This window comes from Carya illinoinensis, chromosome 1, assembly GCF_018687715.1.
Source record: "Carya illinoinensis cultivar Pawnee chromosome 1, C.illinoinensisPawnee_v1, whole genome shotgun sequence".
Taxonomy (NCBI): Eukaryota; Viridiplantae; Streptophyta; class Magnoliopsida; order Fagales; family Juglandaceae; genus Carya; species Carya illinoinensis.
This window is the reverse complement of record NC_056752.1, coordinates 49,781,392-49,797,567: the sequence shown is the minus strand read 5'-3', so window position 1 is coordinate 49,797,567 and position 16,176 is coordinate 49,781,392. Positions and strand designations below refer to the sequence as shown.

Below are 16,176 nucleotides of genomic sequence, written 5' to 3'. Positions count from 1 at the left end.
TGCACGTAAGATTCAACTTTTTTTAACTTTTTATAAATAGTATTAAATTCATATTAATATTCAAACATGTCTAAATTTATCTTAGATAAGCTTCTTAGAACTCATTCTACTAATTTAACTCACTGCTATTTATAAAAAATTCAACTTAGCTCAATATCCAAATACAACTTAAAAGAATGTGAACCTTCGAGATAGTAACTGGTGAGTTCGAGAACCAAAAGCAGACTTCAGGAAGTTGAGCAAAAATCTGAGCTTGTGGGTATGTCGGCTTTCGTGCAGAATAAAAGCTGGGCAAAGTGTGCTATATAACAATGCCAAGATCCAGGGAGGGATAAGTGAAGAGTTTCCATTTGGTATTAAAACATGTGATATTTTGATCATATCCTACTCATAATTTAATGGGAAACCTGTATACAAAATTCAGTGCATCACTCATGCCTGACCAACCACTCTTTATTCCCAAAATAATCTTGTTTCGGTGAGAAAACACTACAAACAGGGGAAGAAACCTGCCCAGTTGTAAAATATCGCAAGTTCAATTCGAATTGCTGAACAGCAGTCGAGTCCCTCTTCTTGATTGATTGGGGTGAGAAAGATAATTATATGAAGAGAAATAAGCATGCCCGTCATTTTAGAGCAACATTGACTCGGGATTCTCGATGTAGCCCTTGAATGCTTTCAGCCATTCCGCACCAATTGCACCTATATACGATTAAGTCATACCATCAGGGTCACATCTCAGAGAAAATAAGGCTGTCTTACAATGATCCCATATTCTAAAGACTTCTATCAAAGCTACTAACCATCAATAACACGATGATCACAGCTCATTGTTACAGACATGAAGGAAGCGAAGTTGAATTGTTCAGGGCCCGAACCAGGTACAACCCTCTTCTCAGCTGCGTGAGGACAAGTAAAATAATTACTATGACGTTAATGATGATAAAAATGATGATTGCTTTGTTCCAACAAAAAAAATCATTAGAGAAGTGTCGACTTACCAGACCCAATTGCAAGAATGCCTGACTGAGGAGGGTTAATGATGGCACAAAATTGCTTGATACCAAAGGGACCGCCCAAATTTGACACTGTAAATGTACCTCCCTGCAAAGAGAGTAAACCCAGTATTCAATAACAATCTCTTCAGACAATCATCCATCCGTGAGCAGTAGTAAATCACACAAAAACACTATTCTGACATCATAATCTTCTGGTTTTAAGCTGTTCTCTTTGGCTTTCTGTGCTAATTGTTTGACCTCTTCGGCTATCCTGGATAGACCTTTCTTGTCTGCATCCTGTGAATTTTACAATTCATGTGAGATGAGCTATATTGAAACTCCAGCGAGAAATATTTCAACAGGACTAGACTCGGGCAACCACTCACCCTGATTACTGGAACAAAGAGCCCATTATCTGTCTGAACTGCAACATTTATGTTTATGTTATGATGCCTAGATCAGAAGCCAAAGAGGCATTACATATAATTAAAAGTTTAGTTCAATACAAAAACTTAATTACAATGTCAGTCACTATGTACTTACTGGCGGATGTAGTCATCTGTCCATGAACTATTGCATTGAGGAACTTTACGAAGAGCCAAAGCAACGGCCTGCAGTAATGCATATATTTATTCAGTCAATGGAAGGTGCCACCTCGCTCTCGTATAGGTGGTAAAAGCCTCCTCAGCGAGGTACTAAAGGCACAAGTGGAGGTCATGTTCATTCCAACCAATTGGCATCTACACCCCAATATATACCCCCCCCTCCCCCCCAAAATAAAAAAAAAAAAACCAAACCTGTTTAATGCGTGGTGTGTGTTGTGCTGTGTTTGCAAGCTCGTGATTAAAGAGTGAAAATTTGTAGGACTTGGTGTCCAAACCAGCAATCAAACATCTGAAAGTTCAAGATGTTCACAACATGACTAAACTTTATATTGTATTTGCTGATTAAAAAATGGGCAGATCAGTTCAAATTTAAAATTCTCAAACACAGTGATTCAGAGCATTTCCCAGTTGGACTATATAATCTTGTGAAAGGCTGAAAAAGAGTCTACCTCTAAGTAGAGGGTGGGAATATGTGGTGTTGTTCTAGAATGGCCCAAGAGTGAGTAAGTAGTCACCAAAGAAGACCAATAAAAAAGTGAACATTTGAAAGCGGGATTCAATGTAATACCTTAATAACAAGATCATTAACTGATATACGCTTTCCACCAGATTCTTCTTGTAATTGATTTAGTTGGCTCCGCAAACTGCAGAAAAGACAGTTACATCATACAAAATTATCAAGAGATTGATCCCTTTAAAGTGAAGAAGGAACTAATACTCACTCCAGGAGTTTGTCGACACAAGTGTCTACTGTGAGATAATAATGGGGAATAGTTTGCTTAGAGAATAATAAGCGCAAAGCTGTGACCTGCCAAATTACCACAGGGTATAAGCTTTGAGTAGCCAGAATTTTTAATTGTAAAATTAACAGAATTTCCATCAAAAGATGCGTGGAAGTGAATATGGTCATCAGCGATGACAATTACAGACAAAATAACAATACTATCAAAAGGAAGGAAAAAGTGAAAAATAACATAAGATGAGGCATCACATGAGTTGTAAATTATTGGGGCTATATGACCACATTTAGACTTTTGGGGACTCCAGGTATTTAATTGGCTGTGATGAGCTGAGACCATGACATGTGTATAATTTGAAATGATAAAACTAGTTATGGGATTAAACATTGCGTATCTCTAAAATATTGTGAATTGAAAATCCCAAAGTTAATCTCATCACGGCTAGGAATACAAAGATGCTGTAGACAACAATAATTTATTCAATATATTACCTTCCTTATTTGAGAATGAGGGATGTCGGTATAGTCTAATGCTGCAGGTGTACCAGCCTTAGCCATAGGAGCTGTCGCCAAAGCTTCCTTCCCACGAGAGGCTGCATCATATGGAGAAAAATATTATTTAATCATCAGCTCAAGATTATCTATTCAAAACAACATAACAGCAGCACCAGACCATCACAATAAATATGTTTTAAACGTATAATACCCAAGTAATCTTCAATATCCGCCTTCACAATGTGTCCATCTGGACCTGTTCCTTTAATGCTTGATAGAGGTACCTAAATAAGTGAAAAAGAAAGTCAAACCGGGAGTCAATTAGAAATGGCTCAACATTAAATGTGTCCAAGCAGTCTAACACTGAAAAAGATTTCGGTCACAGAATGTATGGATAACTAACATTATGTTCTTCAGCCAATTTTCTGGCAAGAGGGCTAGAAAAAATTCGATCTTTGGTAGGTGGACCAGCAGTTGGCTTGGACATCTTCTGCTCGGAAGAACTGACTGGTTGTTCAGCTACCTCATTTTTTGGTGGGGCTGGGGGAGATGAACCAGCACCAGCATCTGATGCCGAAGGTTTGTAATCTTTAAATTTTGCAATATCACCATCATCTTCAACAGTTATAGCAATCACCTATACAAGATCATATACAAACAACTAAAATTCAATACAAAACTCCACATAAGTTGCCTTCTAACACGTGAGAAAATCTGGCAAGTAGAGTGACATGGATACAATGTGTTTCCCCTTCCCATCCTACTTCACCTTCGTTCTGAGAACCACACACACACACACACAAACACATATATGCTCTTGAGTTGCACTATAGTCGCCCAATACCTCGCCAACTTTAATTTCTTTTGACCCATCTCCATGTATAATCTTAGCAAGATAGCCTTCTTCCATGCATTCCATCTCAACTGTTGCTTTATCCTTTGAATATCATGCATGTAAAAAAGAAAAATGTCAATAGTCAATTATTAGTAAAGAACGTAGACTGAATTTTAGTCAACTGAGGGAATCCAACCAACAGACAGTATGAGAACCCTACCGTTTCAACTTCACAAAGCACTTCACCAGTAGAAACTTTATCACCCTCTTTCTTCAACCACCTCGCAATATTACCCTGCATGTCATTATAAGAAATCAATTAGCAAAAAACAGTAGATTTAGATTGTTGTGACGTTTATTTGTCAGAAAGGTACAAACTTCTGTCATTGTAGGTGACAGAGAAGGCATTCCAATCTCTTGGTGTGAAGGAAGGCCTGAAAATATTGCACAGAATCCACGATAAGTCAAAAGAGAATACAAATGTGGATAATTTTTTTTTTTTTTTTTTTTTAAGAAGAGGACAATGCAGAAGCAAAACACAATTAATCTCATTCTCAAACCAATGCAGAAAATATCCCAATGTAAAATGGTAAACAAGAACTGTAGCTTTATTAATCACATTCTACACTTTTGCTAAACAGAGGCAAAAGATCAAAGGAAAAAACACCACAAAATATTGCATAACACAGCAAAGTTTTTTTAAAAAGCAACGCAGAAAAAACTAAATAAAAATGACAAACTGCAATAAATGATTTTGTCAGATGGTGGCAAGCTGCCTAGACACAACAAAAAATAAAATAAAAATAAAAATACAAAAACAGATTCCAGCGTAAACACCACCATCCAGCTTAGACAAGCAGACTGCACTTTCCTTTTTGGCTTTGCTGTCCCACTGGGGTTTGGTTCTAATGTTATGCTGAAATCTCAGCTATGAAGTGTGTTCTGCTACCTTGCCACCAGCTTGATTCGCATAATGTAATTGTTGAGTCTGACAAATTATTGGTTGTAGAATGGATTGGAGAACATTTACTACCCCCTAGAAGTAAAGAGCATTTTGGGATGAGGTGTTGGGACAGCTACACTATGTTTGCTGCAAGTTGGTATACTCATATAGAGAGTGTAATTGACCGGCGGGGATGAATTGGCTAATTTTGGTGCAGCGGGGAACTCAGCTACCTTCTCCTCTATTTATGAGTTTCCTTGTCACCTTCTTGGCCACTTTACATTGGACAAATCTGAATTACCATGCTTTCCACATTAGGAGTTGTTTCTTTTTAATTGAAAACTTATATTTTGTACGTCCCTGTTTTATCTGTTTTATCTAAAGAAATTCTCATGGATATAAATCAAAATGAGACCTATATAAAAGAATTGTTTGAATAACAAGATGGTGTGCTTATAAGAAAGAAAAAATAACAAGATTGTGCTTTATCACCTATCTAGGTGCTTCACTTGTATAAAATAACCAAGTAAACATAGAAACAACCAAGGAACAACTTCAAAAGAACTCCTATAGAAACTATGCATGCATTCCTAACATCCTTGGAGATACCATGCCTTCTCAGTTCATTTAGTATTTAGGTCTTCTAGATATCTCAAGCTTCAAGGCCATCAATAAATTTGAAATAACTCACGAGTATGTAAAAGCAACTACCAGATGAGAGCATGGCATGAACCAAAGAGCCTCAGTGATAATGTAGCTGTTTAAAGAAGAGCGATGAACTGGCATTACGTATCTCCAAACAGCAGAAATGACATTGTTCATGATGCTCTCTCTCTCTTTTTGGAGGACTGTAACAGTAATTTCCATTTTTTCTCTCATATACTTTTGTACTTAGGTGGTGTCCCTTGGAATCTTTTTAATGGATTTTCTATAATTAAATAAATATGTATATTGTGCATTTTGCAGTTATTAAAAAGCAGGAAAGCTATGGAAAAAAAATAAAAATAAAAAATAACATCAAATAAGGCGCTGCAAAAGTTGGGAGGAGAACAAGAAAACCTTGAACTTTACCTGAATCGGATGAAAAACTTCTCTGCATGGATACCTGTGAACTGATATATATATATATATATATAATAAAATTAAAAAACCCATAACAAAATCAGGAAAATTTAATCATCAAGAAAACATGGGATTAAACACCCCTTTTCCCTTAAACAAAGGAACAACCAGGTGGACAGTATACCATGAAAACCGTTGGTTGAAAGCCAGTCCTGCAATTGGATTTCTCACTTGCATTGTGGTCAATGAGATATTTCGCTTCTGTATATCAAACACTGTTATCTGCAGAACATTGTAAGCAATGGTAAGCATTTGAAATTGAAAAATTATATTTGCAAGCTGTTGTGGAAGGCACATGGTCCACATTGCTGATATGTTGTGATTTGATTTGCATGAAAAATTTAATTTTAAACTTATCTTGCAAGACAAGTCCTACCATGTCAATGGTAAGGAGGGTGTGTCCTCCACACTGGCTTGCAATTAGAAGGTCTCTTTGAAATTTTCCGTAAGTTTATTATTGAAATAGAAATAAATAAACAAATGTTGGCCAGAATATGAAGCAATAGAACAAGCAAACCAAAGAAAGAAAGGTTAAAAGTGAAACAGAAGTATTACAAGCCCTGCAATGATGCATAATTTATTGCTCACTAATGCAACAGAAGTTGGCAGTGCTTACCGTGCCATTGGTGGCAGACCTGGAAACAGTCTCTCTTTCTGAAGGAGCATAACAATGATGGCGAATCCTCCAAATATCTAAGAAAAGTAACCAGCTTTGCTTAAAACAACAGAAACAAGGTTTGTATAGACTTATGACACAACCACCACAAGAGGTTTTGTACACATAACCATGATACAAAACCTCCAGTTAGTAGTAAAATGGTTTGTGAATAAAAGTGAAATGGTTTAAGTTATGATATTTTATTAACTTTTGGTAAAGGAGAGTGCAAAGGTTGAATAAAAATATTATAAAGTTAAAATATTGTTATAATATAATTTTTTAATTATGTTTTGAGACTTGAAAAAGTCGAATTGTTTTTTGTGTTTTGTTTGGAAGTTTAAAAAAAATGATTGGTAATAAGAGATTTTATTCCAAGTAAATAGGCATAGCCCAAGTATACAGGAAGTATACAAGAGAATACACCAAAATACAAGCTACAGTACTAAAATAAGGCATTACAAATAATCATATCCCTCACAAGATTGTTCACCCAAAAATTTAAAGTGCTAAAGAAAAAATCCCTAAATTCCCCCATTGTGCGTTCACAATCTTCGAAACACCTCCCATTTCTCTCAAGCCATAAACACAAAAACAAACAAGAAGGAATCATCCTCCACTCAGCTGTACTGCCTCCACATCCCGCTGCACCTTGCCAGCTAGCCAAGAAATCCACCACATGAAAAGGCATCACCCAAGCAATGCCTATCCTTGCAAATAACTCATTCCACAAGGCAGTCACCATTTAACAATGAAGAAACAAGTGGTAATGATTAGATGAAAAAGTTGAAGATTTGAAATTGAAAAGTGTTTGTGTTAGAGTGATGTTTGGGAAGGAAATGAGATGAGATGAAACCTATTCCCAAACAACCCCTTATGTTGGGCAAATCATATGCAACAATAATTTCTCTGGGTGGTAAACAACAAAGACTAACAATTTGAAGTATTTTTAGCACTTTTCAGCGTCCTCACAACTTTCACCACGCATTTAAGATAAAATCAAAGTCATACTTAGACATGCATACAAGACGAAGCCTTCTAGGACAGAACAGCTTAGAAAATCCCAGTATAATCAGAAATTTACAGATGAGGAATATTGATTTCTTGTTCACCTAAGAAACCTTCAGCCTACCACTGGCAGATTACATTTTATATTAAAAGATCTTATCGATAAAGGAGTAGGCATAGCCCAAGTACACAGAATACATAAATGATCTGTAGGCAAATATTATTATATCGAGACACCACAATAAAGAAGTAACTTTCCACAAGATTAAAATCTTTAAGAAGGGGAAAAACAAATTACAGAACATGTACAGATACAGTCAATTGCCCCTCGAAAAACTTGTTGTTTATATAGTGTCCAAAAATCTCATGCTAATTGAACCTCTTCTTTCATCTGATCCAATACCCTCTCTCCCAATTTATAAAAAAATATTTTTGGTAGAGAAGACATATTTCCCATGAACTGCATTCATTGTAATACTCCAGGATGTGAAGACACATCCACGTGCATTATGGACCATTAGCATTAAGATGTGCACAAAAGAATAGACATTCAGAATTCCACATAAAAACGAGTTCTGCACTATATACACAATCAATGCATCAAATGCAACTGCACTGGTCAGTGATACACCATAATTCCAAAAAAATAAATGCCCCGTCGTTCCATGCAAGACAGGACTTCTGACACATTAACTAAATCCCATGGGCATGATGTGTTTGCAGATGAGCAAAAAAGAGAAATGGTGGGTAATGTTCGTTGATACTTGATCCGTCATGAACAAGAAAGTAGACCCTTGTAATCGAGACATGCAGCTTACCATCTCTTTTACCAAAAGACGGCTGAGCATCCTTCGAAAAACACCGAGTCAAAATAGCATAGTCATGCCACAGAAAATTGGGAGCATTTCTTAACTGCAATAAATTATTAAAAAGGAGCATAAATAAGGTTCATATAAAACCAAGGAAAACATCAAGAACCAACAAACAGAATTCTACAGTTAATGCTTAAACCATGTTCAAATCAAGAGCATGAAGAAGCATAAGTAAAGATGAGACTATTGTGATCTTGGGGCCAGGGTATCATTAGGTGTTGTACAGAATGGAGGAAACTGACACAAAGCAGAGAGAGAACAAAGTATTTAGGTGGCTTGAAAATTAATAACTATTTCCAACAATGATGAGAGTTCCTTTCACTAAACTTGTGAATAATTCGGATTACAAGCTTTTACCCACCTTCAGCCAAACAGCATCTTTCACACTTTCGATTAAAAGCTTTATACATATTGAAACTCAGGTAGAGCTTACGATTTATACCAAAAAAATGTTGTGCGATGTTACAAATATACCCCAGTAAATTGTGGATAGATGTATAAATAAGGAGTGAATCAACCAATTCAACTGAGAGGATCCAAGGTCCATCACGACATCTTGCAATCCCAAACATAGTAATTTTGAACCTCTTGGATTGGTAATATATCCAAGTCACTCGCATGTTAATTTTACATCTGAGATTGGTTCAAGCCAATACACTGTTAAAAATTGGGTTTCCATGCTTTAGTCAAAACCACACAAAGCACGCTACAAATGTAGTATCCTCTAAATACCCACAAATGAATTAAGATAAGCCTATAGCCTATAAACAACGCAATATGCAAAAAGATAGGCGATGTTACGACCACTACCATCAAAATTGAATTACACATTTTTCTTTTTCCTGACTTGTAACTAGGCGTTCACAGTTGTATAGGAATTCCTGTGTACTTGGACTCTGCCTATTTGCTTGTTTCAACAAAATTTTATTTACTAAAACTTGAATTAACCAGAAAGCACAATCCACGATTTCAAAGCCAGAGCACTTAAAATTGAACATGGCACTGGCACTAGATACCCCTTTACCAATAAGCCTTTTAAGTGAATTATCGCTCTGTAGACACGAATCTGATGCTTATGCCTATAACTCAAAACTATAATGTTAGATTACCAAACTCACAACCGTCATAAAATTATGGAAATAATGAAATTGATTCAATAATTCAACCGGTGAACTCAGATGAAAACTGTCAAACGAGGGGAAAACAAAACAGAACGAAAACCAGACGCATCTACAATCGCGCCGGAATGCTAAAAATGCAAAATATAATCATGCAGTATAAAGATTGAGACGCGGAGAGAGATAGAGAAATGGCACACCTTTTTGGAATGATTGATGATGCGAGATGCGTAAGCCATTTTTCGTATCTCCGATCAAATTGTCCAAAGAACAAGAAATCAACGAAAAAGTTCTACAAAGCCGCCTGCAGGGAGAACTGAGAAGCACCGGGTTGAAACCACAGAGACACAGGTAACAGGTTCCCTTTGCTTGGACCTGTACGTACAGGTCCAAGTGAATAACAAATTGGACTTGTACGTTCGGCCCCAGATTGCCGTTGATCGTACCCACATATTCACTGTTAATTTTTTTTTCTTTTTTCTTTTTTTATAACATACTACGGTCAGTAAATTTTTACATCTAAATAATGTGAATTATCTTTTTTTTTTTATTATTCTTTTACTAATTATATTGGAGTTTTTTTCTTTTTTCTTTTTAATTTATTTTCTTTTATGGACAGACAAGAATTTTCTTCTCAATCGCATTTTTCGTGTTTTTTCCCCCTTTTTAATGGTTAAATGAGCACCTACACACCTGATTATAATCTATATTTTTTATTCTTCTCTTCATGCATATTTTAATCATAAATAATAGTTACAATTATAAGTATGTAAATATCGTACAAATATAATCATTTTTTAAAAAATAAATAAATATAGAATCTATATGAATAATAATAATTTTTTAATTATAGATCATACTTTTTTTAAAATGACTATACAGCATTTGTACATTTTATAATTATATTAAGTATTACTATATTTTAACATATGACTTAGTTGATAAAAAAATATGAGAGAAACTTTTACTCCTCCTTATTTTTTGCAATTTCTAGAAAAGTATTGCTATTATGTCGATTTAATTATATCAATTATTTTGTTTCATTGATGTTGTACTATTATATAGGGTCACGTGATTTATTAAAAAATAAAAAAATATTTAAAATAAAATAGCATCCGGAACCATAAAAAGATAAATATTTAAACCCTAGTTTTATTCTATCCATTTTATATCTGTGTTTTTAAATTTTTTTTAATAAAATACATCAATGAGACAAAATGAATGGTATTGACATGGTAGCATTTTATTTTCTAAAATAACTCAAATCACGCAATACCACCCGCATTGGCTGATAATTGTGTAAGATCACATGCTTACATACATACAAATTGATATTTCAATGTTTTTCTTTTTTGATACTTCCAACAGCAAAATTTGTGAAACTTGCAATGTGGATAGTTTTATCATCGAGACTAATTAATGGACTAGAATGGAATTAAGGGAGGCGTATCAATTAAGGAAAATGATATAGCTATGGAGAGTTGGGTCCCGATAGAAGTCACTGACTGTTTTTTTTTTTTTTTATTATTATTATTTAGTGATTAAGAAAATACTTTTTTTAATGATGTTGTATTTAAAAAATAAAAAAAAAGTAATACTAAATATATTAGAGTATTATTATTATTTTAAAAATTAAAAAAATTGTATTATTTTTGTGCTTACATAATAATTAAGTAATAATTATATAAAAAATTAAAAAAAATAATACTAAATATAGTTTTAGGTTGTGCAAATTTCGTACACTTCTTTATAAAAAATGGGTCCACAATTAAAAAAAATAAATTTCTTTTTTTTTTATGTAACTCTCGAATTTATTTATTTATTTAAATGAAGTATATAAAACTTACATATTCTAAAATTATTTATCTATCTAAATATGTCCTAAAGTATGTTTAGATGGCAATAAAGTTTTACTTAAAATTTTGTTATAAGTGAAGTAACGCTATTTTTCATGCTAAATTCTTTATATCCAAATACAGTATATTTAAAAGACGATTGATATCTAAAATCACTTAAAATATTTTGCATTAACAAGTATGACACAAAGTGAGACGGACATTATTTTTCTATTTTATTATTTAAGAGAAAAAGTCATTATAATATAAATATATATAAATAATTATATTTAAAAATCGTTATTATATCACATATCATCTACTTAATATAATATAATTTAAATATATTTATATTTATATATAAAAGTTGTAAATCCTGTAAATGAATTTAAGGTAATTATAAATAATAAAAAATAATAGTTATAATTGTAAATGTGTAAATATCCATAGTTACTTAAAAACAAATAAATATAATATTTATAAAAAGAAATTAATTTTTTAATAATAAATTTTATTTTTTTTAAAACTGGTTGTTCGATATTTACGTACTTATCATTTGATTATAAATAACATTACTCATAAATTATGTACTTGGAAAAGAAAAAGAGAAGGAGAAGTGGATGTCGTAGGAGAGGAGCGGGAACGAAAGGAGGACACAGGGTGTTGTCTGTCCTCACCTTGGAAAATCCAAAATTTACGCCATAGCTCGCTGAACTGACTGTTTCTTTCAATCTCCTTTATCCAGTGGTAGAGAAGAATGGGAAATCAGAAGCAGAAATGGACTCCGGAGGAGGAAGAAGCCCTACTCGCCGGAGTGGCAAAGCACGGCCCTGGGAAATGGAAGAATATTCTCAAAGATCCCGATTTCGCCCCTTTCCTCACTCAACGCTCCAACATCGACCTCAAGGTTCCCGCCTCCTTCATTATTCACTCCCGCATTCCCTAATTTGGTTTTGCATGATATTTTATTCCCTCGATGCTTTTAGGGTTTTATTCGGGCCCTAAGGTACCCTCTTGTACAAGGGAAATTTGATTTTCCTTGAATATTGCTCTAACGTATGGTTCCACGTACTTGAATTGATGTTAACATCTCTGTTGTTAGATGGTCTGATTCTTGCCAAAAGCCTAGGTGTTATAGTCAGAAGTCAGAACCAAATTGTTCCCGGACCTCGCTTCTATTAGGCCGGAGTGACCCCGAGATTTTGCGCTTGAAACCTTGAATTTCCAGGATTGTGGTTTTCTGAACGGAATTCGTGAGAACGTGCATACGTACATGCGTACACATTTTTATTTTATCTAGCGCTCGGTGACTTTAACTTTTAGCTAACGAATAAGTGAACAAGTGGCTTTAATGGAGAAAATTGGATATACGAGCGCGGTCTTTTGGCGGGTTTAATGTTGCGTGTCAGGCTTTATGGGATCGAGTTATTAATCACTCTATTTATATATGTTAGGATCTTCGTTAACGCACGCTAATTCAAATCTGCGTGATGTTCATCTGTTTCACTCTCGGTTGCCTACCAGGACAAATGGCGAAACCTGAGTGTCAGTACTTCTGGACAAGGCTCAAAAGAGAAATCAAGGGGTGCAAAAGTAAAAACTACGATAGCTGCTCCACTTCCCAATGTTCAAAATTCTTCTCCTGCTGCTCCACTTCGTCATAATTTGTCCACTGACACTGTTATGGATGATCCCTCTAATGGCACACAGGAGGGAAAGAATGCTCCCAGGTGCGTGTTTGTCTTCCTCCTTCTCTTAAACTCCTTCAGCATTTATGGTGTGGATTTTTGGTCATGAATTAGTTATGTTTTATTTTATATCCATTTCCAATATAAGGGGAGGATGGTCAGCCACAGGTTCGATCCTGTACCGGTGGATGCGGTATGATTACATTTTAGATATGGTCCTCCCAAATTCTTATAACTACTGATTGATTACTGGCACGGTACAGAAAATATGAGTTGACAATGATTTATATGGCTCTAATGAATGCAATAATTCTCGCATATTGGGCATTTTTATTAAAAGAAATTCGTAGCTTTCATTCTTCAGCCGGAATTTAAGAACCCTAAGATACTCATACTTGATAGAGAGAAATTTTCCGGATCTCATCCATACCAACAGAAGTGCTTTTAAACCAATACAGGTTTTGGAGATGATAAACCAGTTTCATCATTTGTTTTTGAATATGCTTTCAAAGCATCTGATGAGACTAAAATTCAGACAACTTGAAGTAGAAAGCCTGTTGCTTGTATGGTTTTATATTATGTACAACATGGCAACTTCACTTTCAACTTTTTTTGACATTTTTTTTTTCATAAGTAGCCTTGTTACACAATTATTATATTCTCTTTATATGGTTTTTATATGTGAAAAATATCTCTTTTGTCAATCTTCATTTTTCAAGATCTCTTTGTAGGGTATTTGATGCTGCTTTTTCTTTTTTCTTACCAGGTATAATGCAATGATTTTTGAAGCTCTTTCAGCAATAGAAGATAAAATTGGATCTGATATAAGTGCCATTGTCCACTTTATCGAGGTCAGATGGAGTTTTCTTATCTGTCATCCTCTTGTCCATTGGACTATATATTGTCCTGAAGTAATCTGCATTAGGTTGTATAAATTTTCATGGTTGCAAAAACATTCTGTGTGCAATTAGGATGAGAAGAAATCAGTTTCTGCCAACTCTGGAACTGTACTAGAAAGACATGGAATGCACTTATACAAAGCCTTTCAACATGACATGAACTTCAAATCAAACCGATTTGCTTGCATCATTTGAATCTTACCATGCAACCACTACTGTGCTTCAAGGTTTAGGGTTGAACAACGCAAAGTGTTGCCCATGTCTTCTTATAGACCCAGTGAATGCTCCACAACTTCAGTATTTTCCACTGCTATCTTGTAAGAGAGTAGGTGGAGGAAATTACCTTTAGGATGGTGGCTAATTTGATGAGATACATGTGGTAACTTTTTTGCCTTTTGTGAGATTTCTTTGTCAAATCTGTAACAGGCAATACTTAAACTTTGGATGAGTGTCAGTTTCAAGAAATCAAGAATTGAACCCTTACTGTCATGTGAAGTGATTTCTTCATATTTGTTCATTTTAGTGATCTTGTGCCAAATGTAATAGTTCTCAGCTTCAAATGCAAAATAAAACAGAAATTGGATCTTTAAGCTTTCATGGATCATCAGACCTATCTTTTCCATTGGCTTAATCATACTTCGTTGAGCAGTAGCCATAGGCATGTTGTTTGCTTTGCAATCTCTAGTGTTAAATTTTTATATATCTGATTTGAGAAGAGATTTCAACTCTCTTTGTTCATGTATTGCAGCGAAGGCATGAGGTGCCACAAAATTTTAGGAGGCTATTGAGTTCAAGGTTGAGAAGGCTTGTTGCACAAGGCAAGCTTGAAAAGGTGAATTGATTTCCTTGATGTTTCACTGAAATGTACCTTTTGAGATTTGTTGTTTAGTGATATCGCTTCTCTCATGCACTTACACTCAACAAATTGAGTAAAGAGTTTCAAGCTGTCATCTGCAAATGTTGCCTTCCCCTTTTTGCTAATCAGTATGGTGAAGATTTCTATTTCTCAGGTTGAAGTAGTAATAGTGTTTTTTTACCTAGAAGTAGTAATATTTGAACCCTGGCTGCCCTTTGTTTGTCGAGTGAGTTCACGTATATTCCTGTCTACCTGGATAACATCCCTTTCCTTTTTTTAACAATTTTTTTAATTACAATATATTTGGACCCCAGCTGCTGCTCCATGATGGCAATGACGAGACCAATCTTATTTCTGCCCAAGTTATTAGTTATGATGTCATGTACCTGAAGCATGTTCTGTTGGCAATATAGTTTACAGTCAGCATTATCATTGCGAAATTTCTGGAATGGAAGTTTTATTTCTTATTTGTTATCTTATGTGTCCAAACAAAAAACAAAAATGCAGGTCCAAAATTGCTACAAGATCAGAAAAGAGACCGTGTTAGGAACAAAAACTCCTAGCCCAAAACAAAGGGATGTCAAGCCACGGCAATCACTGAGCTCTGGGTTAATGACCACCAGTGAGACTGTTGATGATGCAGCTAATGCTGCTGCCTACAGAGTAGCTGATGCCGAAAACAAAGCGTATATGGCTGCTGAAGCTGTTAAAGAGGCAGAAAGAATCTCAAAGATGGCAGAAGATACCGATTCAATGCTACAGCTAGTCAAAGAGATTTATGAAAGATGTAATGCTGAAAGCACATTTGCCTACTTAGTCATTAATTTTTATTGTTCTACCATCTTGCTGATACATTGACTTCTGTTTGTTTCTTTGGGTTTATCGTTGCAGGCTCGCGCGGTGAAATTGTCCCCTTGGCTTAGGTTGGTTGGTTATCCGTTAAATTTTTCATTCAGTAGGATAAAACGTCGGTTGTATAATTAATGAAAATCTTTGTAATTGTGGGGATGTCTATGTAAATCCATTGATTCATGCAGTAATCACGAAAGTTTTCCATCTCTACACATCAGCATTTTTGTGGACTCAATCAGGGTTGATCAACGGGGAAAAACTGACTTCAGAAGCTCAAAAATAGTTATTCTATTACCTCCCATTTCTTATTCTTTTTTTTTTTCAAAAGATTTATTTAAAAGAAAAAAAGAAAAAAAAGAGAGATGGAAAAATAGCTTACTAGGTATCGCACGGGATGACACTTGGTTTAGCATATGATTGATTTTTGAGATACAAGGAAGTGACACTAGAATTGAAAACTCAACTGTTGCAAGCCATGACTCCAATCGTATTGAACCTGAAGCACCAGGATGCTACCATCAAGCTATCAACCATCCGATATATTAATGTTAAATGCAGTTAATAGGTTGTGTAAATGCTGTTCACTCCCTTTAAAAAAAGAATGTAATCTATAATTAAATATCATACTTATTATTTTTTTAAATAAATACGCAATG

At 34.8% G+C, this 16,176-nt stretch overlaps 2 protein-coding genes across 2 annotated transcripts; one reads left to right on the top strand and one right to left on the bottom strand.

Annotated features, from left to right (window-relative positions):
* Window positions 1–332: 332 nt before the first annotated feature.
* LOC122281143 (dihydrolipoyllysine-residue acetyltransferase component 2 of pyruvate dehydrogenase complex, mitochondrial-like) lies at window positions 333–9,792 on the bottom strand. The gene is made up of 19 exons (XM_043092442.1): window positions 9,591–9,792; window positions 8,219–8,312; window positions 6,354–6,430; window positions 5,862–5,959; window positions 5,687–5,727; window positions 4,051–4,106; window positions 3,893–3,967; window positions 3,682–3,774; window positions 3,241–3,474; window positions 3,049–3,121; window positions 2,835–2,935; window positions 2,326–2,411; window positions 2,172–2,247; window positions 1,542–1,609; window positions 1,385–1,451; window positions 1,200–1,295; window positions 1,002–1,104; window positions 804–899; window positions 333–702 (listed from the first exon to the last, which is right to left on the bottom strand). The coding sequence occupies exons 1-19, from the start codon at window positions 9,627–9,629 to the stop codon at window positions 632–634; spliced, it is 1,644 nt and encodes a 547-aa protein (XP_042948376.1). The 5' UTR covers window positions 9,630–9,792; the 3' UTR covers window positions 333–631.
* Window positions 9,793–11,806: 2,014 nt separating this feature from the next.
* LOC122281140 (telomere repeat-binding factor 4-like) lies at window positions 11,807–15,730 on the top strand. The gene is made up of 6 exons (XM_043092428.1): window positions 11,807–12,132; window positions 12,750–12,955; window positions 13,680–13,764; window positions 14,561–14,644; window positions 15,176–15,455; window positions 15,560–15,730. Exons 1-6 carry the CDS (start codon window positions 11,983–11,985, stop codon window positions 15,589–15,591), a joined length of 837 nt encoding a protein of 278 aa, XP_042948362.1. The 5' UTR covers window positions 11,807–11,982; the 3' UTR covers window positions 15,592–15,730.
* Window positions 15,731–16,176: the final 446 nt, after the last annotated feature.

Excerpts from the sequence above, each read along its gene's own strand:
- LOC122281143 (XM_043092442.1), bottom strand. The coding sequence starts at position 9,629 with ATGGCTTACGCATCTCGCATCATCAATCATTCCAAAAAG. Across the intron at positions 5,728-5,861 it reads TTCAACCAACGGTTTTCATG|TTCACAGGTATCCATGCAGA; the intron begins GTATACTGTCCA and ends TATATATATCAG. Across the intron at positions 3,775-3,892 it reads TGCTTTGTGAAGTTGAAACG|GATAAAGCAACAGTTGAGAT; the intron begins GTAGGGTTCTCA and ends TGATATTCAAAG.
- LOC122281140 (XM_043092428.1), top strand. The coding sequence starts at position 11,983 with ATGGGAAATCAGAAGCAGAAATGGACTCCGGAGGAGGAAGAAGCCCTA. Across the intron at positions 12,956-13,679 it reads GAGGGAAAGAATGCTCCCAG|GTATAATGCAATGATTTTTG; the intron begins GTGCGTGTTTGT and ends TTTTCTTACCAG. Across the intron at positions 13,765-14,560 it reads CCATTGTCCACTTTATCGAG|CGAAGGCATGAGGTGCCACA; the intron begins GTCAGATGGAGT and ends CATGTATTGCAG.